General features: G+C 60.9%; 4 protein-coding genes and 1 pseudogene across 12 annotated transcripts; 4 read left to right on the forward strand and 1 right to left on the reverse strand.

Annotated features, from left to right (window-relative positions):
• Positions 1-124: 124 nt before the first annotated feature.
• lrch3 (leucine-rich repeats and calponin homology (CH) domain containing 3) lies at positions 125-10,257 on the forward strand. Of its 4 annotated transcripts, XM_088427335.1 has the most exons (19): positions 136-720; positions 2,703-2,847; positions 2,915-3,041; positions 3,108-3,213; positions 3,696-3,832; positions 4,053-4,162; positions 4,254-4,347; positions 5,379-5,472; positions 5,536-5,666; positions 6,058-6,116; positions 6,178-6,223; positions 6,296-6,391; positions 6,696-6,749; positions 6,941-6,974; positions 7,053-7,154; positions 7,223-7,311; positions 7,594-7,731; positions 7,804-7,881; positions 9,051-10,257. In XM_088427335.1, the coding sequence occupies exons 1-19, from the start codon at positions 438-440 to the stop codon at positions 9,183-9,185; spliced, it is 2,058 nt and encodes a 685-aa protein (XP_088283461.1). In that variant the 5' UTR covers positions 136-437; the 3' UTR covers positions 9,186-10,257. The 4 variants fall into 4 exon arrangements, with proteins under 4 accessions (XP_088283460.1, XP_088283458.1, XP_088283461.1 ...); XM_088427334.1 differs by lacking the exon at positions 9,051-10,257 and adding an exon at positions 8,417-9,040 and having other exon boundaries at positions 125-720; positions 5,379-5,666; XM_088427332.1 differs by having other exon boundaries at positions 132-720; positions 5,379-5,666.
• A 368-nt stretch (positions 10,258-10,625) lies between these two features.
• On the forward strand, positions 10,626-12,594 carry rpl35a (ribosomal protein L35a). 3 transcript variants are annotated; one of them, XM_088427348.1, is made up of 5 exons: positions 10,626-10,723; positions 11,700-11,736; positions 12,021-12,173; positions 12,284-12,428; positions 12,513-12,594. In XM_088427348.1, exons 2-5 carry the CDS (start codon positions 11,726-11,728, stop codon positions 12,534-12,536), a joined length of 333 nt encoding a protein of 110 aa, XP_088283474.1. In that variant the 5' UTR covers positions 10,626-10,723; positions 11,700-11,725; the 3' UTR covers positions 12,537-12,594. The 3 variants fall into 3 exon arrangements, with proteins under 3 accessions (XP_088283474.1, XP_088283472.1, XP_088283473.1); XM_088427346.1 differs by lacking the exon at positions 10,626-10,723 and adding an exon at positions 11,199-11,325; XM_088427347.1 differs by lacking the exons at positions 10,626-10,723; positions 11,700-11,736 and having other exon boundaries at positions 11,993-12,173.
• Positions 12,595-13,156: 562 nt separating this feature from the next.
• On the forward strand, positions 13,157-14,885 carry LOC148415323 (segment polarity protein dishevelled homolog DVL-3-like; annotated as a pseudogene). The gene is made up of 8 exons (XR_015867220.1): positions 13,157-13,403; positions 13,698-13,816; positions 13,885-13,954; positions 14,019-14,080; positions 14,136-14,216; positions 14,287-14,415; positions 14,495-14,659; positions 14,726-14,885. The product of XR_015867220.1 is annotated as a segment polarity protein dishevelled homolog DVL-3-like (transcript).
• Positions 14,886-15,111: 226 nt separating this feature from the next.
• On the forward strand, positions 15,112-18,561 carry mmp23bb (matrix metallopeptidase 23bb). 3 transcript variants are annotated; one of them, XM_088427343.1, is made up of 8 exons: positions 15,114-16,650; positions 16,715-16,806; positions 16,895-17,031; positions 17,143-17,310; positions 17,510-17,674; positions 17,763-17,873; positions 17,948-18,071; positions 18,146-18,561. In XM_088427343.1, exons 1-8 carry the CDS (start codon positions 16,606-16,608, stop codon positions 18,369-18,371), a joined length of 1,068 nt encoding a protein of 355 aa, XP_088283469.1. In that variant the 5' UTR covers positions 15,114-16,605; the 3' UTR covers positions 18,372-18,561. The 3 variants fall into 3 exon arrangements, with proteins under 3 accessions (XP_088283467.1, XP_088283469.1, XP_088283468.1); XM_088427341.1 differs by having other exon boundaries at positions 15,112-16,650; positions 17,510-17,873; XM_088427342.1 differs by lacking the exon at positions 15,114-16,650 and having other exon boundaries at positions 16,786-17,031; positions 17,510-17,873.
• Positions 18,562-19,423: 862 nt separating this feature from the next.
• On the reverse strand, positions 19,424-20,640 carry LOC148415325 (stress-associated endoplasmic reticulum protein 1). Its single transcript, XM_088427349.1, has 3 exons — positions 20,427-20,640; positions 19,969-20,041; positions 19,424-19,802 (listed from the first exon to the last, which is right to left on the reverse strand). Exons 1-3 carry the CDS (start codon positions 20,508-20,510, stop codon positions 19,762-19,764), a joined length of 198 nt encoding a protein of 65 aa, XP_088283475.1. The 5' UTR covers positions 20,511-20,640; the 3' UTR covers positions 19,424-19,761.
• Between the last annotated feature and the right edge of the window lie 15 nt (positions 20,641-20,655).

A 20,655-nucleotide genomic window follows, 5' to 3' on the forward strand; every position in this document is an offset into this window, starting at 1 on the left:
ATTGTCCTTTATTGCTGCATGTGTTCATACACGGTAAAAAAAAAAAGCAGCACCTAATGCTGTACGTACGTGTGCGTACACGCGCGCGCTTTAAATATGAAGATTCAAGAGTTGAAGTGACCTGAGGATAGTATTATTATACCGCACAATGAAATTCTTATTCCGTTCACGTCCCCGAGCAGCAGACCACATTTATTGTTTTCCTTAACTCAATGCACAATTGATCATTTACAATCAGTTCCAAAGACGAATGGGTAATCACGCCAAAGAAAAATCAACTCAAATAAGTATACAATACCGCATAAAAAGTTTTCAAAGTTTGGGCGGCAAGTTAGTTTGGCCTGCGTTACACGCATGCGCACGAACACGTCCAAAGTTTAGGGTGGGAGGGTTAGCATTAGCATTAGCGCGAGGAGAGCGCGACCAAGCGGAGTGTAATGGCGGCCTCGGTGTTGTTGGGCTCTGCGGCGGACAACACCGGACTCGGCTTCGCGGTCGGAGGCGGCGGCGGTTCCGGCGCCGCCGGCGTCCTCGGGGCCGCTAACAACAACGGCGGCCTGGCTCTGGCGTCGGCGGCGGGCCCGGTGCCGTGGAACCGCTCTCTGGAGCGGGCTCTGGACGAAGCCGCGGCCACCGGCTGTCTCAACCTCAGCGGCAGGAAGCTCAAGGAGTTCCCCCGCGGCGCCGCCAACCACGACCTGAGCGACACCACCCGGGCCGGTGAGTCCGGCCGTCGCCGAAGCGCTTTGGGGACGGGCAGGTCCCGGTTCCGGCCGGGCGACGGCGGCGCGGCGCGGCGGCGCGGCGCGGCGCGTTGCTTCGGCCGGCCAACCGACAGCCACGGGTCGGACCGTCCGGACGCCTTCGCTCGCTTCCGTCCTCGTCGTACGTAGGCGAGCTACTGCCAACTTTCGGACACTTGGCCAACTTCGCCGAAGCTAGCGCCGCGCATTAGCATCCCGCTAGCGCTTCAAGTGCGTTTCAACTTTGGCGTGGGGGGGGGGGGGGGGGGGGGGGTGTTCTGGCGCAAACTGGCGACTCCGGCGTTGTTTAGGAAAACGATTTGAGCAAGTCGAGACTCACTGGTCGAACGATGTATGCGTGTTCACGCGATTGCGAACGCGATACGATGACATCGCTCTGTGTGTCCAGTGGGAAAGCCTAACAAGCCTCGAGTGATTCGTTCAAACGCGCACGAAAGAGTGTACACATGGAAATGAGGGCCGCAGATGCGTTTTATCGACAATTCCATTCGCAACGTTTTTGACTCACGGTTGCCAATTGGACTCGGTCGTTTAACTCGAACTTTACCGTCCCAAACTCGAAATCAATTCGGTCACTTCACCCCCAAGACAACCTGCGTGCTGGACAGCGGTCCGAATGAATTCAACAATGTGTGCTTCGTGATGAATGCTGTCAAGAAAAACAAGAATTGGACGGAGTGAAGTGCATTCAACTTGCTTCCGTTGTACTGACGATGACTTCCGCGGCTTTTGGTGTTTTTGAAGAACGTCTGTTGCGCGTACCCGTCTCTACGTTGAACTGTCTGAGTAGTCGGTCGACGTAATGGATCCACCTCGCCGCGCTCCCCCTCCTCTGATTGCAACATGCCATCAGGTTGAATGAACTGTAGCTTCACCTGCTAAATGAGATTGTTTTTGTAAGGAGCCACGGTTTCAGTGATGTCTGGCAGTATTTGCTCTCTATGGTGAGGTATGGGTGCCACAATCAACAAATGCCAGCCGCTTTTAATTGGTAGAACGGTGGAGACAACGGGCTGGTTGACTGAAATCCCGCCTTTCACCGTCTTTTTAAGGCCGACTGTCACGACAGCAAACTAACCCTAACGTCGTAGCGGTCAATGTTGGGAATTAGAGGTGCCCGGCCAAAAACCGGCGTTTTACTGACATTGAAAGCATCTGGGGTTGCCAACAAAGCAGACGACGTTTTACGCACGGCAACACCCCTTCCTCTTATCCCCTTGGGATACCGCTACTCACAAGAACAGTTGCTCCTGCGGGTGAACGACTGTCCCAAACACACGTTTTCCCCACTCGGACGTCTTTTGCAGTATAACTTTGTAACCTGTAAATCAACGCTTGATGTTCACCTGACCCGCTGGGTGCAACATCTCCCATCCCCTACCCCCTAACGGAACCGAAATTTGAAGAAAAAGAAAAACGTCTCCTCAGATAAGGCGGGCCAGTATTTACTCTTCCGGGGTGTCGTAGAGTTGGTCATATCGCCTCTCGCTAAGCATTACTATTTGTTCAGGCGGGAACGGTGCTCAGAGCGCAGACTACGCAAAGAATTGATTAGAAATGCATCGGTGAAGGAAAGTAACCCTTTGAGGTGTTGGGGGTATTAAATTCCATCGCCGTTGCCTTGAGGGAGGACGGACGGCCACCGATTCTCATTCACTCGCTTCCCAAAGCAAATGCCAAGAAAATCAACACAACAACTTCCTTCTTAGCCGACCCAGCCACGGTCTCAACTGCCGCCCCGACTCCATGTATGCACACACGCGCGAGCGCGCGCGCGCGCGCATGCACGCGCAGGCCATTGTTGGGATTCTATTTTGGGAAGCGGTCACAAGTTTTCTTCCCGTACTAAGAAACAAGCACAAAGATTGCCGGAGGAACATCACGTCGCACGACAAGATGATGTAAAGAAGATCTCGTTATCGATGTGTACGCACGCAGACCTGTCTCGGAACCGCCTGTCGGAACTTCCGGCGGAGGTGTGCCTGCTGGTGTCCCTGGAGAGTTTGAACGTCTATCAGAATTGTTTGAGATCCCTGCCCGATCACATGATCAACCTGCAGGCCCTCACCTACCTGAACCTCAGGTAGCGCGTCGAAACGCGCGCGCGCAAGCGCGATCGCCTCCCGCTCACCGCCGGCCGCCCTCATCAGTCGCAACCAGCTGTCGGCGCTGCCGGTGGTGCTGTGCGGTCTCCCGCTCAAGGTTCTGATCGCGTGCAACAACAAGCTGGCGGCGCTGCCCGAGGAGGTGGGCCGGCTGAGGCATCTGACGGAGCTGGTGGGTAGCCGCGGACGCCGGTCCGCACCGATCGCCGGAGCGCTAATGGCCGCCGCCTCCCCGCAGGATGTCAGCTGTAACGAGATCAGGGCGCTGCCCCCTCAGGTTGGGCGGCTGGAGGCGCTCAGAGACCTAAACATCAGGAGGAACCACCTGCTCGCCCTTCCTCCGGGTACACGCGCCCAAAATGGCTTCGTTCAGGGCTCGCTTTTCTTTCTCAAATTCACAAAGTTTGAAGGACTCGTTCCGACTTTGCTTCTCCAAAGCGCTCAGAGAACGCTCGAGCAAATGTTCCGCCGCTTGGAGCGTTATTGTTTTTCTCCCTCTAACTCCCGAGTCGTCGTTTTTCGGGAGAGCCCCGACGACAGCGCGTCTGTTCAGCCGTTAGCATTGCCTCGTCAAAGGACGCGAGCCCTTTTCAACGCTCGGGACGGATCGCTCCATGAGCCGTTTGTCAAAATAACACTCGCGCGCACGGACTGACCCGTTGCGTAAATCTGCGAAAAAGAATGAAATTCGGCGAATAGCGACGGGAGACTCCGGTCGGACGGCGAGATACACATGAGATTAAAAAAAATGGAGCGACGCACCACGCCATCATCAAACGTGGAGTCGGTGTGTCGGCGCCGCGTGACTGGCCGCGTGTGTTTTCAGAGCTGGCGGATCTGCCGCTGGTGCGCCTGGACTTCTCGTGCAACAAGGTGACGTCCATCCCGCTGTGCTACACGCGCCTGTCGCAGCTGCACACCATGGTACTGGACAACAACCCGCTCCACACGCCGCCTGCGCAGGTACCCCGTTTATCCCCGTAGCCAAAGAGTCCCAAAGAACAGCTCGCAAGTTCACAGTGGCCGTCATGGCGGGGAACTGGATGGGCTCCGATGCGGCCGGGGGAGAAAAAAATCGGAAGACGCCTTCTGATTTATCGCATCTAATTTCCTACTCTTCCTCACTCAAGTCAAAAAGGCAGCTGTCATTATTATCGGTCAACATCGAGCTTCTTTGGTTTAGGTTTGCATCAAGGGCAAAGTTCACATCTTCAAGTTCCTCAACATGGAGGCCAGCAAGACCACTCCTGACCTCCCGGAGTACGACAGGAGAACTTTGAACACCGGCTCCTGGTCCGAACTCCTCGCCATTATCGGTCGCGTATGACTTTCTCCGAGCCTCGCGAATAAAAGGCTGCCATGTGCGCGCGCGCGCGCGCGTCAGCATTGAGGAGCTGTACCCCGGCCGGTCCTATGGAGCTTTGGATTCAGGCTTCAACAGCGTGGACAGCGGAGACAAAAGATGGTCGGGAAACGAGGTTAGACGCAGCGCGCGCACACAAACATACTGGATTACGTATACGCGCTGTGAGTATGTTCTCTAGCGCTCTCTTGTCTGAGTATAAATGCGTACAGTACGGTGGAGCCCGGTTTACGACGTCCCCGCCTTATGGTTTTTCACCTCACGACGTGGCCCGCCACGTTTTTTTACGTCCCCTCTTGGCGGCGAGTGCGCGCGACGCCGCTCCGCAATGCCGCTCTGCAATGCCGCTCTGCTATTGGTCGGCGTCACGACTCCCTAAGATACGGCGTCGCGGGGTCATGAAGATGCTGCTCTGCTATTGGTCGGCGCACCGAGTCGCACGGACGGCTGGCTCGATACTCGATCTCATTTAGGGCACTTTCGACACGGTCTCTATTCCGCAAACTTGAATTGCTTCGCCGCGGATCCCTACATTGCTAGTCACGTTCGCGAGAGAAGCCGGAAGATGATTTATATGGAAACCAAGCCGGAGATAATCAAGAAATACCGAGAAGGCTGAGCTAGCCTAGCCTAGGCTACCCCCACTAGGGGATATGGCCATCGCAAGCTCGTCATGTCGCTCGAAGGTGAATAAATCCTTCATATATTTTTTATTTGTCGTGTTACTTAATTGTATACGTGCATATTATAGATAAGGAAGCATTGTCTAATTTTGATGGTTTTACACGCATTTGCTAATTGGGTTTGGATCGTCCGCCACACGGCCAATTGGCGTTACGATCCCGGGCGTTCATCTCGTAAACCGGGGCCCGCTGTCAAAAGGAGGCGCTCTCACGTTTGTTTCGTCCCATGACTGTGTACTTTTTTGAGAAAGCAGAGATTTAGAACCTCGTGGTCAGGAAAAAATGGATTTGTGATGTCCTCCGCAGAAGACTTGAAAGATTGTTGACGTTACCATCAGGAGGCGTGATAGAAATATGAGCTAGACTCGAAAGATTTCCCACCACCGCTGCCTCGTGACGTAGCGAGAGATCTTTCCGCTAAAATTGTGACTTCGCGTGTGTGTCGCGTGTGCTCGTTAACAAGGAGCTTTCGGAGGTTCCCGCTCGCACGCCGGACGTCCACAAAGAGTTGAGGCGAGCGGCGGCGGCCGGCCCCCCCCCGCTGGCCAACGGGACACGTGAGCGCCGGTCCGGTCCGAGGCGGGCCTTCGTGCCAGTAAGTCACACGCTCGCGTGCGCAGATGAGCCGGAGCGCGTGGACTTCATCGACGGCGAGGAGGAAGAGGAGCGGGCCAGGACGGCGCCGACGGGAGAGCGGGCCAGCCTCAGCTCGCAGTTCGTGGCCTACATCGAGAGACGCATCGGCGGCGCGGTACGTCCGCTTTGCCTAGCTCGCTCGCTACGTTTCCTCACTTTTTGAGTTGGGCGAAATGCAAACCAGCTCGTCAAAGGAGGCTTTTCTGCCTTTGGTTATTTTGTTTCTTTCGTGCCTTTCCCACTCTTTCGCTGGTTGGATTTCTCATTTCTTGATGGTTTTTCATTTGGGGGGGAGGAGGGGGGGGGGGGGTTAGCAGCAGCAGCAGCTGCAGGGGGTTCGCGTTAACAGCTTTTTTTCATCGCTTGCTTGTTTTTTCATTGTTATTTTTTTCACGTATTGTCATCACTTTTATGTGTGCTTTTTTTCGTTTTAGCGTTTGTCGGATTTTTTTGGGTTCGTTTTTCTTTGATGTTTTCCGCCCGTTGGCATTTGTTTGTTTGTTTAGGGTTCTCCAGGTAAAGCCGGCTCATCTAGAACAGAAGACTCCGGACAAAGACCGAGCAGGTACGCGTCCGCGTTGTCGGCGCGGCGACTGTTGCGATTTTGATGGCGCCGTTTATGTCAGGAGCGCGGCGGACGGCGCCGCGGCCCCGGCCGGCAGCCAGATTCAGGTGAGGTCACCTCGACGGACGTCGGCCTCCGCGTGACCTGCGCCCAAGCTCGCGTGCGTGTATGTGGCTCAGAGAGGCGTGGAGAAGATGAGGCGAGAGGCCCAGCTGGCCGCCCTCAGGTACGACGAGGAGAGACACAAGACGCGCTCCCTGCAGAAAGACGCCAAGGTACCCCGGCCCGTCGCGCAAGGCGAAATACGCTCCGGGCGGGGCCAATATCCATAGGCGCGCCATAGGTATGACGAGAAAATCGGTCACAAACGGCTCGGCTTGAAAACGAGTCGTGACGCGGCGGTCCGTCTTTTCGGCGGCGCTCGCGACGCCCAAACGTTGGAACGGCTCGCGCGCGTGCCTTGGCTTTGTCGGCGGAGGCCAAACGGGCCCGGGCCGGAAGGCGCGGTAGCCCTGCCCGCGCGCTCCTCTTAGCCGCGTCGCGCCTGCATTTGTCCATTTGACCTGTGCTTGTGCGTAGAACATCTACCCCTTGAGGCGCTCCACCCACACAGACGACTCCGCCCTCTTCATGGTAAGGGTTGCCCGCGCCTTCGCCGCTGTGAACAAGCGCTTTGCGACCTCCGCTTAGGTCCTCCGTCACCTATTTGCGCGGACCTGATAGCGTTTCACGAAAGAACAAAGTGTAACCCTAAGCCCGCGGATGGAACAAAACTTGTCGGGTGCAAAACCTGAGCGTTTTGCTAACGCGCGCATTTGTGCCAGCAGGGCGAAGAGCGAGGCGGCCTGTCGGCAAGCGGTAAGACGGGAGCGACCGCGGCAAGCCTCCGTCGTCGCCCCGGGGCGCGCGCTAACTCCGCCCGCTATGTGTCTCCAGCCAATCCCGGTCAGCTGAGCTCGGCGGACGCCGCTTCCTGTCGCGGCGCGCGCCCGGAGAGCTTCCTGTATCGCCTCAGCCAGCGCGAAGAGAAGAGGAGAGGTGAGTGGGCGCCCTCTGCCCGCCGGCGATGGGATGTTGACTCGCGCCGGTCCCTCCTCGTCCTCTAGGCGACGCCGCCGCTCAGCAGCCGCGGGACGCGCCGACAACGCCCGCCGCCGTCGGGCGCGACGCCCAGCTGCTGGAGCAACTCAGAAAGGTCGCCTAATTGTTTGTTTATACATACGTAGAGAAGATAGCGCACCGTTTGCCTGCGGCTTGAGGGGGGCGTGAGGGCTCTATGTCCGCGGGCTGGCGCGCCGCCTCGTTTGGCATGCGTTTGGCATGCGTTTGGCATGCGTTTGGCATGCGTTAGCCGATATTCCCGCCGTTCCTTCGTCCGTCCCCTCCGCCGGCTGAATTGGAAGCCAGTCAGAGGCCGCTTCCGTTCGTCCCGCGAGCCAAGAAGAATGAGGAACCGCGCCTCGCTTGTGTTTGACAGAACATCGAGGGCCGGCTCAAGGTGTCGTTGCCCGGCGACCTGGGGGCCGCCTTGACGGACGGCGTGGTCTTGTGTCACCTGGCCAATCACGTGCGGCCGCGATCGGTCCCCAGCATACACGTGCCTTCCCCCGCCGTGGTGAGTCGCCCGCCCCCTTGAACCTGTGTCCCGCCGCTCCAACGGTCCCCCCCCGCGCATTTGTTTCCTCAGCCCAAACTGACCATGGCCAAATGTCGGAGGAACGTGGAGAACTTCCTGGAGGCGTGTCGCAGGATGGGCGTCGCTCAGGTAAGAAAAGGCCCGTCGCGAGACGGCTTCCGACGCCGCGCGCCTTCGGGGTTTACTCTTGCGCTCCGCGTTCGGGATGAAGGACCGAGGGGGCCAAACTGACACCGTTCAAGGGAGAGGTCGGAACGTGGGAAAGCCCTCTCAATTTATGGAGCGGCTCTCTGGCTACCGATCGCGAAGGATTGCGGAAGGCTTTAAGGGAACCCGTTTTCTTTCCGAGAAGACGTTACGGCAAACGTATATCGCCGGCTTTGCGAAAGGCGAACGCCGTCGAGAAAACATGACGTCGCGGCCGATCGGAACGTCCGACGATTGCTCTCCTTGGTTTTATCTCGGGGTCGCGTGGTGGTGAAGTTTGGCTTCCCCTGGCGCTCCATCCGTGAGGCCGATGAAGTCCGTCCCGTCTCTTGCGTGAGACGCTGCGCATCTTCCTTTACGTGCTTCTTTTCTATTAACAGGCTTGTTTGTTTTCTTGTCTCCTTCTCCCTCCTTCCTTTTCCTCTGCGTTCTCATGACGCCATCGCACGTGCGTAAGGCGGGGCTAAAGCGACGCGGCCTCCCGCGTGACCCGGTCGGGCGGGGGGGGCGTTTGCCGTCGTCCGAAAGAGAATGATCTCGGTGACGCCGCGCGACGCGCCGTCTCGACGTCGGGGACCCGCCCCGAGCCCCGGCCTAATCGGAGCCCGTCCCGCTCGGAGGCTTGCGAGCCGTCGCTTTGCTGTATTCGGGCCGTCGTGCCCGGAAGTAACGTTTCGCCGCCACCCCCGTAGTCGCAATTGTGCATTCTCGTTTTTTGCGGGGTGCGGCCTCGCCCCCTTTTGCCCCGCTTTGCTTTAAAACGAGGGGGGAAATTCAAAACGGAATCGGCGCCGGATGTGTGCGGCCACTCGATTTGCCGGTAACACCGGCGACGCAAGACGGCCGCTCTCCGGCTTTGCCGTTCGGGGGCAAATCGATAGTCGGTAGAGCTGGGTCCCGTTTCGGCGCGACGGCCCGGGCTACCTTTGGGCAGGGCGAAACGACGGGTCGCTCCATCTCATGCTCCCTCCCGCCCATCCCGTTTTGCCTCATTTCACTTGCGTTGATCCATCTTTGCCTTGTTTTCTTTTGCGCCCCCACACCCGCCCCCACCCCCTCCCCCTCCCTCCACGTTCCGCGTGGGTGAGCAGAGCGACTTGTGTCTTCCGCTTCACATCCTGGAGGAACAAGGGCTCCCCCAGGTGGCCGCCACCGTCAGCGCGCTTCTCCACCTGGCCCCTCCCAGACACGGGGTGACCACGTCCGGAGCCTCGCCCGCGATGTAGCCGCGCCGCCGTTTTTCTGCACCTGTTTGCATTAGCTTTAGCGCGGCCCGGCCGGCGAGGGCGCACGCGACGCTTGTGCCCTTGCCGTCGGGGCCCACCGTTTGGCGACCTTGTTTGCTGCCAACAGCCAAATGTCCCGTGTTTGCTTGTTCTCCCTGAGGCGTATCGCTGCCGCGCTCGGACTTTCGTCTTGACCTTAGGCGAAGCGAAGCCCCTTCTAAGTTCCGGCCGCCTTTGTTTGAAACCGTCTCCAAACACTCGGCCGTATTTATTTGATTTGATTCGGAGCTAGCAACGATGATGGAAAAGGATGATGGAAAAGGATGATGGAAAAGGATGATGGAAAAGGATGATGGAAAAGGACGATGGAAAAGGACGATGGAAAAGGACGGCTTCGCGCCCTCCGCCGCGTTGAGCGCAGCTTCTGCGACTGTATTCAGAGTCCCGGCCGGCCGTTCGAAGCGTTAAAAGGAAGGTGCGATTCCAAAATCGAAAATGTCTCAATTGACGCTTTTGTTGCGCGCGCAGCCGTGTAGCGGAGCGTTAGCCGCAGGTGAACGGGAACGACGCGCCGAGAAAACATTGAAACGAAGCCATTCGGGGTCGTGCCCTGCCCTGCCCTGCCATGGGCCGGCTAGGCGAGAGCAAGCCGGGCTAACTACGCACACGTGCGGCCTTGTCTTTTTTTTTTCCTGTCCCCGTCACATTTTGCACTTTGTTTACTTCTCTAGCGCACTTGCGATTTTCCCCACGCGGTTATCACGTGATCGCCCCCTTCCCCCCCCCTTGTTGCATTCTGGGACATTTGCTGGATGGGGGGCTGCGTCGTCTGCCTGTTTGTAAAATTGTATCGTGTAAATACAAAGTGTGTGTAGTCGTGTATATAAAGATTCGGGGAGTGAGTGCGCGCGCCTCAAACGGGTTGCGTTTGTGTCGGTTACCATGGCAATAGTCTGAGAAAGTTCCACTTTTTTCATTCAAAAGTGTTTGACACATTTTCACTTGTCTGTCTTGCTGTAAAAAAAAAGACTTTAGAATGCAGCCGTCTGTCAAATAAATAACGGAATTGGAATATCTGCGTATGTTGCATTATTTACCTTTTGCATCAAACTTTTGCAAACCCAAGCTACGTTCGGCATAGTATTTCAAAAGTCCACTGGCGAGTCTGTTAAAAAAAAAAAAAAAAAAAAAAGCGGTTGCCCGTTTTTCCTCTGTATAACTTTTGAAGTGATTGACATTTGACAGCAAAGATCGCATGATCGGAAAGTGAATAAATGCAATGTCGTCTTTCATATGTTTTTCCCTAATGTGTCATGTCCGCGTGAACTAGGATACCCTTTCATCTCTTTATTTTGACCGAATTTTCTCGGAAAGATGTCTACGCCAAAGTAGGAACTAACGCTTCCAGCGGTATACTTTCCCGGTGAGCGTCATTTTGAAAACTCCTAACTTTTTCTTTTCTTTTACCCGTCCTTCGGATCGCCACGGATTCTGAGCGCTGTGAATACAATTTTAGTCGGCCCTTCTACATGTTCTGGGTGAGTCCGATTCTAAAAAAATGTGAGGGGGTGTGACTTGACAAGACCTTCTCGGCTTGGACGTGTAGCGCCGAGTGGCTACATTTCCATCATCTTCGGGTTAGGGTTAGGGTTTGCAGTAACGGTTGGAGTGCGCTTATGTGATACCGTAACATCCAAATCGGCAACAAAAGTGAGAACGCACGTTAGCGGCGTTTTAATGTTATCTTTTGGAGTAAAGGCAATTGCAAATCTGCCGTCATGGAGGATGAGTGACATTGGAAAGGCGACAATAATTGATTTTTTTCACAATTTCAAGAAAAAGGAGCTCTCCAAACGATTGATGGGAAATCAGAAAAGTTGTCGATTAATTGCTGCGCCATCAAATGTCATTTGAACGCAAAGTAACGAGCGAAGATGTTTGCGTGAACCGGAGTCAAAACGATCGTGAATGTGTGGCGGGGGGAAGGGGCGCTTCTTCCTAGTTGCCAAAACGCAACTACGTTTGAAAACTTCCGGCGTGTGTATTTTGAACAGGCGCCCCACGGCCACCTATTTGGCCAATAATTTCCCGGCATCCTTTTCGCGCAGTCTTTTTCGCCATATTTGCGCTAGCGGAGCAGGTAAGGAACCCGACGCGAGCGACTAAAAGCCGAAAACCTTTGGAGCATTTCGACCATTTGGCCTTCGCGGCTCGTCGCCGTCTTCGGGCCGCGTTATGTGAACACTCGGCTCGTTCCGGCCTTTACGATGGCCGAGATGGAGCTCGGATTCGGTTGCTAAATGCTAGCCGCGGCTACCTCCGCCGGCCGCGCCGACGAGTTATTCGCCGAGCTCAGAGGGCCTAAGCGGGCTCGGGCTCCGGCTCCGGCCCGGGCCCGGCCTCGGCCGGCGGCCAGGCTCGGCTCTCGCAGTCGGAAACGCGTGCGAGTTGATGTCGACGCGCCCCAACCGTTGTGTCGCTAACCAACGCCAACGTGTCCTGTCTCACTCGCAGGTGAGCCCGTGCGAAGACAAGCCAAGATGCCAGGAAGGTAAGCCGGCCCCGAGCTTCGCCTCGCATCGCATCGCGCGTGGCCCGTCTTTTCCGCTCGCTCCCAAGTCCGCACGTCAGAGAGCTGTCGGCTCGCGGCCGCTTCTGGACAACACGCGTTCAAGAACGTCGCGCGGTTTCTCCGCACCTCCACCTACCCTTACATTCCAAACGGACGCTTGCGAGGTTCTCACGCTCGGGATCGTTTATTCCCTTCGAATGAAAAGCGGTCAAATCTCGCGCACTGTCCCTTTAAGGTTGAATTTCGATGAGGCTCTTTCGCAGGCTGTGGAGCAAGGCCATCTTCACGGGCTACAAGCGCGGCTTGCGCAACCAACGCGAGCACACGGCGCTGCTCAAGCTGGAGGGCTGCTACACCCGCGGCGAGGTGGACTTCTACCTGGGCAAGCGGTGCGCTTACGTCTACAAGGCCAAGAAGTAAGGCTCCCTTTCAAAAGTCGGGGACTCCCTCCGCGCTCTTCCCGACAGGTGCCCCCCGAGCGATGAGCGAAAGCCCCTACTTTAATCGGGATGCGTGTGCGTGACAGGAAAACGGTGACGCCCGGCGGCAAGCCTAACAAGACCCGCGTGATTTGGGGCAAGGTGATGCGCGCCCACGGCAACAGCGGGATGGTCAGGGCAAAGTTCACCAGCAACCTCCCGGCCAAAGCCATCGGCCATCGCATACGGGTGGTGAGCGTCAAAGTCGGCGCTTGTCTCTCGCCTCTCCGCCCGAGCCCGTCGAGGTTGAATTCTTTTTGTTATCCCTCCCCCCAGATGCTGTACCCGTCCCGAGTGTGAGGCGCGGGGCCCGGCGGCTTCTTCGTGTTTGTACATAAACAATAAAAAGACGACTGTCCCACGTGCTCCCGTCCGCTTTTGTCCCGCGTGCCGGGCCGTTCTGAAACGGCCCTCATTCAGTTAGAGCGCCTGCCAGTGTGAACAACGGTGCCCTTCCCGTCGCCGGTCCGGACCGCTCGCGTGCTGCACTTTTGAATCCTAAGAAGGTACCGGGACCTAGCGCCTCCGCTCGTTGGGCGCGGGCCGGTAGACGCGGCCGGGCGCAGGCGCGCGGCGCCCTCCCGGGCTTGCGACGCGGCCGTGTTAGGGTTTAGATCATTTTCGGCGGCGCGGCCGCGGTGACGCCACACTTGGGTGAAAGATCGCTAGCGACGCCGCTCGCGTGGTGCGGGACTGTTGTCCCGGGGGCCCGCCGTCCCGCTTGTTTTTCTTCAAACGATTCAAACGATAAGGTTGGTTTTCAAGACCGGAGCGCCGCAACCGCGGCGTAGGGAAAAGCGGAGCGCAGCGTGGAAGCGCACGCCGGCTTTCCTGACGCTTGATCTCGGGACTGAGGGAAGGACGCGGGACAGTCGCCGTGAGGCGCGAGCTCATCTTCCGCTCCAGTAAAACTCTTGTAAGGCCGCCGCTCTCCCATTGGCCGCCGTCGGTCACATTGCCGACCCGCCATTGTCCCCTCCCAGAAATGCCCCCCGGCGGTTGGGCGGCGAGGACGCGGGAGGAGGGACGCGCTTTCTCGCCACTTGCGCTTCGACGGCGGAGGCACGGAGAGGCCGCGCGGCGCCCGGCCCGACGAAAGCGAGCGGACGTCGCTCGGCGGCGGCTCGTCCTCGTCGCTCGACCCGCCGGGCGTCGCTTTGGACGCGGGTGAGTCGGGGCGCGGTCGGGTCGCCGCCCTCGGTCCCCGGGAACGGGCTCGGCGTTTGCCCGACATCTCATTGGCAAAACCTTCAGAAACTTTCAACGGCTGTCGGCGACATTTGTTTTTTTATGCCATTGGGAAAACTATCGGCACGATGTTTTATCGTACCGCGTTGTCGGTGATTTCGTACGCGGTTCAGTTGGTCAGAAGTAGTTCAGTAGGTCAAGCCACCGCTCCAGAGACGTAGATCGTATTTGTATTGATACGCCGGGGGAAACGTGTGCGCTGTGCGCTCGCAGGCCGGGGCCGCTTCCTGGGCGTCGGCGAAGGCGGGGCCGGCGCGCGCATCCGATCCATCGCCGAGGGCGGCGCGGCGGCGGCCGACGGACGCGCGTGCCCTGGAGACATCTTGATACGGGTGCGCGCGGCGAAACGAGCTCAAGTGGCGCCCGCGTCGACGATGACGCGGTGTGACGCGGCACTCAGGTGAACGAGGCGAGCGTGGAAAACGCCGGCCGGCGGCGCGGGTACTCAGAGACGCCGCCCGGAGGCCGGGGTAAAGCGCGAGCGCGGCGCCCGCCCCGTGATCGCCCGCCCCGTGATCGCCCACGTGTGTGCAGCCCGCCGCCGCTGACCCTGTTGTGGGAGCCGGCGCCCACAGGCCTTTCGGCCTTGCCCAGAGGTGAGCGAACGCGCGCGCGGCGCGGCCGTCGCCCGTTGACCCCGCGCTTCTCCAGGCGAGCCGGTGCAGCCCATCGACCCCGCCTCCTGGGTGTCCCGCACGGCCGCCGTGACGGGGAAGGACGTCCCCCCTTATGGTAAGACCCGCCCCTTCCCGGGCGAGGCGCGCGAGCGCGCTCACGTCCGGGCCCGCCGCTCGCGGTCCAGGCGAGGACGAGCATCTGAGCGTGGACGGAGACATGGCGGCGGTGGTCTCGGCCATGACCGGGGCCCGTTCGGGCGTGGCGCTTCGCGACAGGACCTGGCTCAAAGTGCTCATCCCCGACGCCTTCACGGGTATGCCTCCGCCGCCCGCCCGCCCGCCCGTCCGCGCTTCTCTTTCTCTCTCCATTTTGGTCCGGATCGCCTTCGCCAGGGGGCGAGGCGTTGGGCTGGCTCCGTCGGAACGTGGCGGGCGCGTCAGGGCGCGCCGACGCTCGCCGTTACGCCGGCGAACTGCTGGAGCGCGGCTTCATCCGACACGCCGTCAACGGCCGCGGGCACAAGCGCTTCTCGGCCAAACGCTACTACGTGGTCGGAGGTGAGTTGGCTGGTTCGCCGGGGGGGGGGGACGCCGACGCCGCTCACGGGCGTCCTTCCCTCGCAGACCTCGGCGAAACGCCGCCGACGACGGACCGCCGCGACGGCGGCCGGCAACGGGCCCGCCCCCGGACGGCGTCCTCGGCCGACGCCGGGGACCGACCCGAGCGCCGGGACGACCCCTTCACGTGACCTAATAAAACGTTCGCAAGGCGAAAGGCAGAACATGTCGGTTTGCTCCCGTTTCGCATTCTTTAAGACGAGCGCGGCTCAAACGGAACCACGAAGAATTTGGGGCAACAACATTAACGCCGAACGGTCGGCCCGCGGCACCGATTTTTTTTTTCCTCCGTTTCCATCTAGGGCGTTTAGTATGAGTGCTTGTCCTTCGGCGCGGCAGGGGGCGCTACCGCCCCGCCTCCGGCGACGCGCTCTCCGACCGGAAGTCGGCGCTCAACTACCGGTCGCCATCTTGAGCAAGGGCGGCGGAAGGTGGGAGGACGTCGAGACGACGGCACCGCCTGTCCGCCCGCCGCGGTTAGCGGGAAGAGCCCGTCCGCGCGGCGGAAGGGCAAAAGGACGATTTTATTCAAGTCCGCTTTTTTTCCTTCCGTCCTCGCTTCTGTCGCTCGTCGTTGTCTTCGCGCGTTCGCGAGCCTGAGCGCGCGTCCTACCGCGGCGAGGCTGCGGCGATGACGTCAAGAAGGCGTTTCCGAGCTAAGCTCGATCGGGGAAGGAATCGCCTCAGGCCCAGGGAGGAGCGACGTCGCCTCGTTTCCTTCTGGCGGGCGTGCGGGCGGGCGCGATCCAACGCAAACCCGGGCGGCGAGGCGCACCGCATTCCCGCGTCGAGCCTACGTGCTCCGCGACGCCGCTCCCCTCCGGAGTTGCTCTGCCTGCGCGACGCCGGAAGCCGGCCGGGTCGGACGTCCGGAACATCCGGGACGCGGCGCAAGCCCGCAAACGAGCGCTGCGGTGACGTCACCGGCTGACCGTCGGGAAGCGTCCGCCCGCCCGCCCGCCCGCTTCCCTTCTCGCTACACGTCTACTGGAGAAGAGCCGATGTCCGAGCGCGGGCATCGGAAGAATCCCTTGACTCGCCGCCACCGCGCCCTGGTTTTTTTAGGTTTTGATTTTTGTGAGCTGGATGAGAAAATCCAAACCTAAAGAAAAAAGGGCGCAGGTGGCCATCCCTGTCTTCATCCTCGCCAAAGAGCCGAGCGTCCTCTTCGCACTGGTGGGAAAAGTCACAGACGTGCTCCGTGGCAACCGGTCGGCGTGGCAACCGGACTCCCGCCAAAGCACTGACGCGCGTGTGCGCGGTCATTAAACGTGCATCCTTCAGCTGAGCGAAAGGCGACTTTTCCCCCGCTGGCGCAGCGCCAGGCAGGTTTGGCGGCGCGCTGGGTGGGCCAACTGAAGAATACTAACGTCCAAAGGTGAGGAAGCCGCAAAGCAAAGCAAAGCAAAGCGACAGACAGCAGGACGCGACGAGACTCGCGATAAGCTGGCCGGCGGATTCACGGCACCACAACGGAGGGCGAACGCCGCCCCCTAGCGGAGGGCGAAGTCCGTCCAAAGTCCATCGCTTGGACTGCTGCGGCTCGAGTTTCCGAACACCGAACGCTCTCAATAAAACGCTTGTTGGGTCAGTTCGAGTTGTCCTTCTTTGACGCTGTGGCGCGTCCGACTGTCGTTGCCCGTTCGGTCCGCCGGAGGGCGCCCCGACGCGGGCTCGCCGAAAGATTTGACCAGCTCGTCAACAAGTGGACGAGCGGGGCAATTCCAAGTCTGGGTCGTGCGCGTCGTGGACGTCACAGCGCGGCGGACGGGTTGCAGCGAAAGAGTTAAGTCGGGGGGGGGGGGGGGGGCGGCGCCCCGCGCGCCGAACCCCTCGCAACTTTTGCTGCGGGCCCTCACACCCGCGGAGAGTGGCCGAGCGACGTCATGGAGGTCCCGTCGCTCCTGTTGGCGCTGATGGCGACGTCGCAGGTGGGTGCCGCCGGGCGAGCGCGCGCGCGCCAAAGTCCGAACGAGCAGCGCGGTGTGCCCGCAGGCGTTGCGGGCCGTGGGCGCGAGCCGCGTGAGCAGGCGCCACGCCGTCGACCCTCCCGGACGCAAGTGGGCTCACAGCGACCTGACGTACAGGTACGGCCGCGGCTCCGGGCGCGGCTGAGGAAGCGGCGCGCCTGCCTGTGCCTGTGCGTGTGCGTGTGCGTGTGCGCGTGCGCGTCAGGCTGGAGTCCTTCCCCTCCACGCTGAGCGCGGACGCCACCAGGGCGGCGATGGCCTCGGCCTTCCGAAAGTGGAGCGACGTGTCGCCGCTCAGCTTCACGGAAGTTCGAGCGCGGCGCCGCGCCGACATCAGCATCGGTACGCGCGCGCCGAGCGACGGACGCATAGATGGCGCCGGCGCCCACCTGCGTGCGCGCGGCCCGCGGGCTTCTACGCGCTGACGCCCACCTGCGTGCGCGCGGCCCGCAGGCTTCTACGCGCTGAACCACTCGGACTGCGGGAGCGCGCCCCTGCATCCGTGCTTCGACGGCGTCAACGGCGAGCTGGCGCACGCCTTCCTCCCGCCGCGCGGCGAGATCCACTTCGACAAGCACGAGTTCTGGATCGTCGGGAGGTCCCGGTTCAGCTGGAGACGAGGTAGAGCCGGCCGGGCCGGGGCCGGGGCCGGGGCCGGGGCCGGGGTCGGGGTCGGGGACTGGGCCGGGGACGGGGACGGGGACGGGGCCGGGGCCGGGGCCGGGGCCGGGGCCGGGGCCGGGGTCGGGGACGGGGACGGGGACGGGGACGCGCCCGGACCCGCCCGAGCCCGGGCCTCCTCGCGCCTCTCTCTGTGCAGGCGTGTGGCTCAACGACCTGGTCCAGGTGGCGGCGCACGAGATCGGCCACGCGCTGGGCCTGTGGCACTCGGAGGACCCGCGGGCCCTCATGCACCCCAACGCCACCGGCACGGGCCAGAGGGACGTGGGCCGCGACGACGTCCGGGCCGTGCGCCGCCTCTACGGTCGGCCGGCGCGAGCGCCTGCAGGCTGCCTATTGAGTGCGGGCGTGAACCCCGCCCCTCCCGTCTGTTGCGCGTCGCCCGGCGACAGGCTGCGCCGACAAGAAGCGGGCGTGCGAACGCTGGGCGGGCTCGGGCCTCTGCGAGCGCCGCAAGCGCCTCATGAACAAGACGTGCCCGCGCCGCTGCCGCCTGTGCTCGGGTGAGCCGTCCGACCTCCTCGCGCCGGCCGCCCCCCTCACGCCGCCCGCCCGCCCGCCCGCTCGCCCTTTCCAGAGCCCCCGGAGGCCGCGGCCACGCCGGCGCCGCCCGCCAACGTCAGGGTGAAGCTGGTCCCGCGCGGGAAGGTGGTGGGCTTCCGCTGCGGCCCCGCCGAGCCTCCGTCGCCGCCCGGAGTCAGGTGGGGTCGGGTCGGGTCCTGTCCTGTCCTGTCCTGTCCTGTCCTGTCCTGACGGCGCGCCCTGCCGTCCTCAGCTGGTACAAGGACGGCGAGCGCATCGCGGCCTCGGTCCCGGGACACATCGCGCTGAAAGGCGGCCGCCTGCGCATCGTGGCCAACGAGTTCAACGAGGGCGTGTACACCTGCCGCCTCCACGGGCGCGGGGGCCGCGCCCTGGCCGCCGATTCCTGGAGCATCCGACTGCGGGAGCGGCCCGAGCCCCCCGGCCCCCCGGCCTTGGCTTCGGAGGCTCTCCGTTGACCTTGCCATCAATTCCTCACCTGACTGTTCCGGGCTCCCGTACTTGCACCTCGTACCTGCCGTTCCCCGCGGAGTCGCGAGTCCCTCATCTTTTCTCTTGTCGCGTCAGGGCGAATTCTTGCATCCTTTTGTTTCTTTTGCCGGGCGCCTCTCGGCGTCGAAAGTTGAGAATAGAACACGTGTCGTAGGGTTTGGGGCTCCCCGTGTTTCTTCTTCTCTACAAACCGAAGGCAATGCGCTCCTTCCTTCGGATCCCTTTGTGTTTCGAGCGTGAAGCCGACCGATCGGAGATCCCGCGATCGATCCGCGTTTTCCGGACGGCCCGATCGCAATCCGGGGGCCCGGGGCCCCCCGCTTCGGCTTCGGCGTCATCCCGGCGCGTCGCACGAAGCGGCCGAATTCCCGCTGCGGGACGCCGCCACCTCCGAACTTGACGCTTCACGGCTAGGCCGGCGTCAGTCGCTCGCCGCCTTCATTACGAACGAGTGACAAGCGGGGAATACGAAGGGTGGCCGCGGGCGGGCCTCGGTTGCCGCGGTGACGCGGCCCCCCCTCCCCGCCATAGGGGGCGGGCGCCCTTTGTTTCGATTCCGCCGTAGGGTTGAACAAACAGTCGCAGTCAAAGCGTCCAAAGGTGTCCCGGAAGGATGTTGCGTAACCCGGCGCCGGTAGCTCGCCGTTCTATTTGCCAGGCCAGGTCCAATAAACGCCCTTTCGTTGATTAGCGTCCGCGTCACGCCGAGTGACGCGAAGCCCGAAGGAAACGCGCTCTTTTCTTGCGTCGCCTAAAAGACGGGGACACGAAATGAGACTTGTTCCTCAAGCGGAAGAAACGCGCGCGATCGTGAGCCCGAGCGAAAGGCGCCTCGTTCCGGTCGCTCGGGGACAGGCGCCTCGTTTCGCGCGCGTCCTGACTAGTTCAGAATTTTCATTTTCATTTCATTTCGCAATGTTTTGAAGCGTTTGTGAGGAAAGGGCGGGCTTGAAGCCGAGCGCTTTTCCTCCGCGGCACATCGCGGCCGCTTTGAGAGGCAAGCAGCACACGCCGGGTGTTCGAACTTTATGCCGGGTGTTCAAACTTTATTCCGGGTGTTCAAACTGGATTCCGGGTGTTCAAACTTGATTCCGTCTCACAGCTCGCGCGCGCGCGCGCCCCCTCTCCTTTGTTGGTCAGGCGCACCGTGCCCACCTCCCGTCCGATGAGACCTCCTCGGCGGGGGCGGGGCTTAGGCGCAGGTCAACGACCGTGAGAAGGTCGCCGGTGGCCGCACGTGGGCTAGACGGGCGCGCGCACGCGTGGCGGGAATGACGGAGGGGCAAAGTTCGGGAATGTGTCGGCGGGCGGGCGGGCGCGGGTGACGTGGCGGGCCGCCCGGCGATGACGTCGTCACTACATGCCCATCCTGATGCTCTGAATGATCTGGAAGATAGCTGCGAAGGAAAAGGGCATTTCAGAGGCGCGGGTCGGTCGCGCGCCGAACGGAGGGCTCGGGCCCGCCGGGTGGCTTTCTTCCCCCCTCCCCGGGATAGGCTCGGACGACTCGCCCGCCGGCGGCAGGCAAGAAAGAAAAGCCCATCGGAAGGCGCTCCGACCCACCTGATCCGCAAACCACAAAGACGAAGAGCGCCAGCAGCCAGGGTCCCACGCCTTTGTCGTCCGTCAGGTTCCTCTGAGGAGGAGGAGGAGGCAAAAACACGGCCGTCAGTCGTGGCCGGCGCCCCCCTGGTCCGCCCTCATCCAGCGGCGTTAGGTCAAAGCGCTTTCGCTCGCTGGACCTGCATGGAGAGGCGCGACTCGGGACTCCGCCTCATTCTTCCAACTATGAAATAGCTTTTGACGACTGAGGAGCTACACTCCCAATAGCGGTAGTCTGGCGAGTGGCGACCTGGCCATTTCTGCTCGGCGTTAAGTCTCGGAAGCGCGCGGATGCGCCGCCGGGGAAGCCGATCGAGCGAGCGCGCGCGAAGGGAGCAAGAACGCGGCGAACTCGGCTCGGAGGATCGCGTCCAACTTGTGGCGTGACGTGACGTGACGTGACGTGACTTGGGACTTACCGTGGACTTGGCCACGTTCCCTCTCTGCGTGATGTTCTTGCTGTGCTTCTCGTTGGCCATCCTGATCCTCTGCTTCGCCACCATCTTGTCGCTCGAGGGAGTTTTCTCGGCTTCTTCCGAGTCGCCGCTTGTTCGGAGGAGCTCCGGCGGGTACAAACAAAGTGGGAGCGACTCGTGGCTGTCGACGTAGTCAAAAAGACTCAAGCCGCGCCCACCCGCCGCCGCCGCT

Source organism: Hippichthys cyanospilos, chromosome 11 (genome assembly GCF_059441005.1).
Source record: "Hippichthys cyanospilos isolate Australia breed blue-spotted pipefish chromosome 11, RoL_Hcya_1.0, whole genome shotgun sequence".
NCBI lineage: Eukaryota > Metazoa > Chordata > Actinopteri > Syngnathiformes > Syngnathidae > Hippichthys > Hippichthys cyanospilos.

Coding starts and splice junctions, on each gene's coding strand:
- lrch3 (XM_088427332.1), top strand. CDS start 438: ATGGCGGCCTCGGTGTTGTTGGGCTCTGCGGCGGACAACACCGGACTC. Junction 2,848..2,914: donor CTCACCTACCTGAACCTCAG/GTAGCGCGTCGA, acceptor CGCCCTCATCAG/TCGCAACCAGCTGTCGGCGC. Junction 5,667..6,057: donor AGAGACGCATCGGCGGCGCG/GTACGTCCGCTT, acceptor TTGTTTGTTTAG/GGTTCTCCAGGTAAAGCCGG.
- rpl35a (XM_088427347.1), top strand. CDS start 12,004: ATGAGGCTCTTTCGCAGGCTGTGGAGCAAGGCCATCTTCACGGGCTAC. Junction 12,174..12,283: donor TACGTCTACAAGGCCAAGAA/GTAAGGCTCCCT, acceptor TGTGCGTGACAG/GAAAACGGTGACGCCCGGCG. Junction 12,429..12,512: donor TCGGCCATCGCATACGGGTG/GTGAGCGTCAAA, acceptor CCCTCCCCCCAG/ATGCTGTACCCGTCCCGAGT.
- mmp23bb (XM_088427341.1), top strand. CDS start 16,606: ATGGAGGTCCCGTCGCTCCTGTTGGCGCTGATGGCGACGTCGCAG. Junction 16,807..16,894: donor CACAGCGACCTGACGTACAG/GTACGGCCGCGG, acceptor CGTGCGCGTCAG/GCTGGAGTCCTTCCCCTCCA. Junction 17,032..17,142: donor CCGCGCCGACATCAGCATCG/GTACGCGCGCGC, acceptor CGCGGCCCGCAG/GCTTCTACGCGCTGAACCAC.
- LOC148415325 (XM_088427349.1), bottom strand. CDS start 20,510: ATGGTGGCGAAGCAGAGGATCAGGATGGCCAACGAGAAGCACAGCAAG. Junction 20,042..20,426: donor GGAACGTGGCCAAGTCCACG/GTAAGTCCCAAG, acceptor CCTCCTCCTCAG/AGGAACCTGACGGACGACAA. Junction 19,803..19,968: donor CTTTGTGGTTTGCGGATCAG/GTGGGTCGGAGC, acceptor TTTCCTTCGCAG/CTATCTTCCAGATCATTCAG.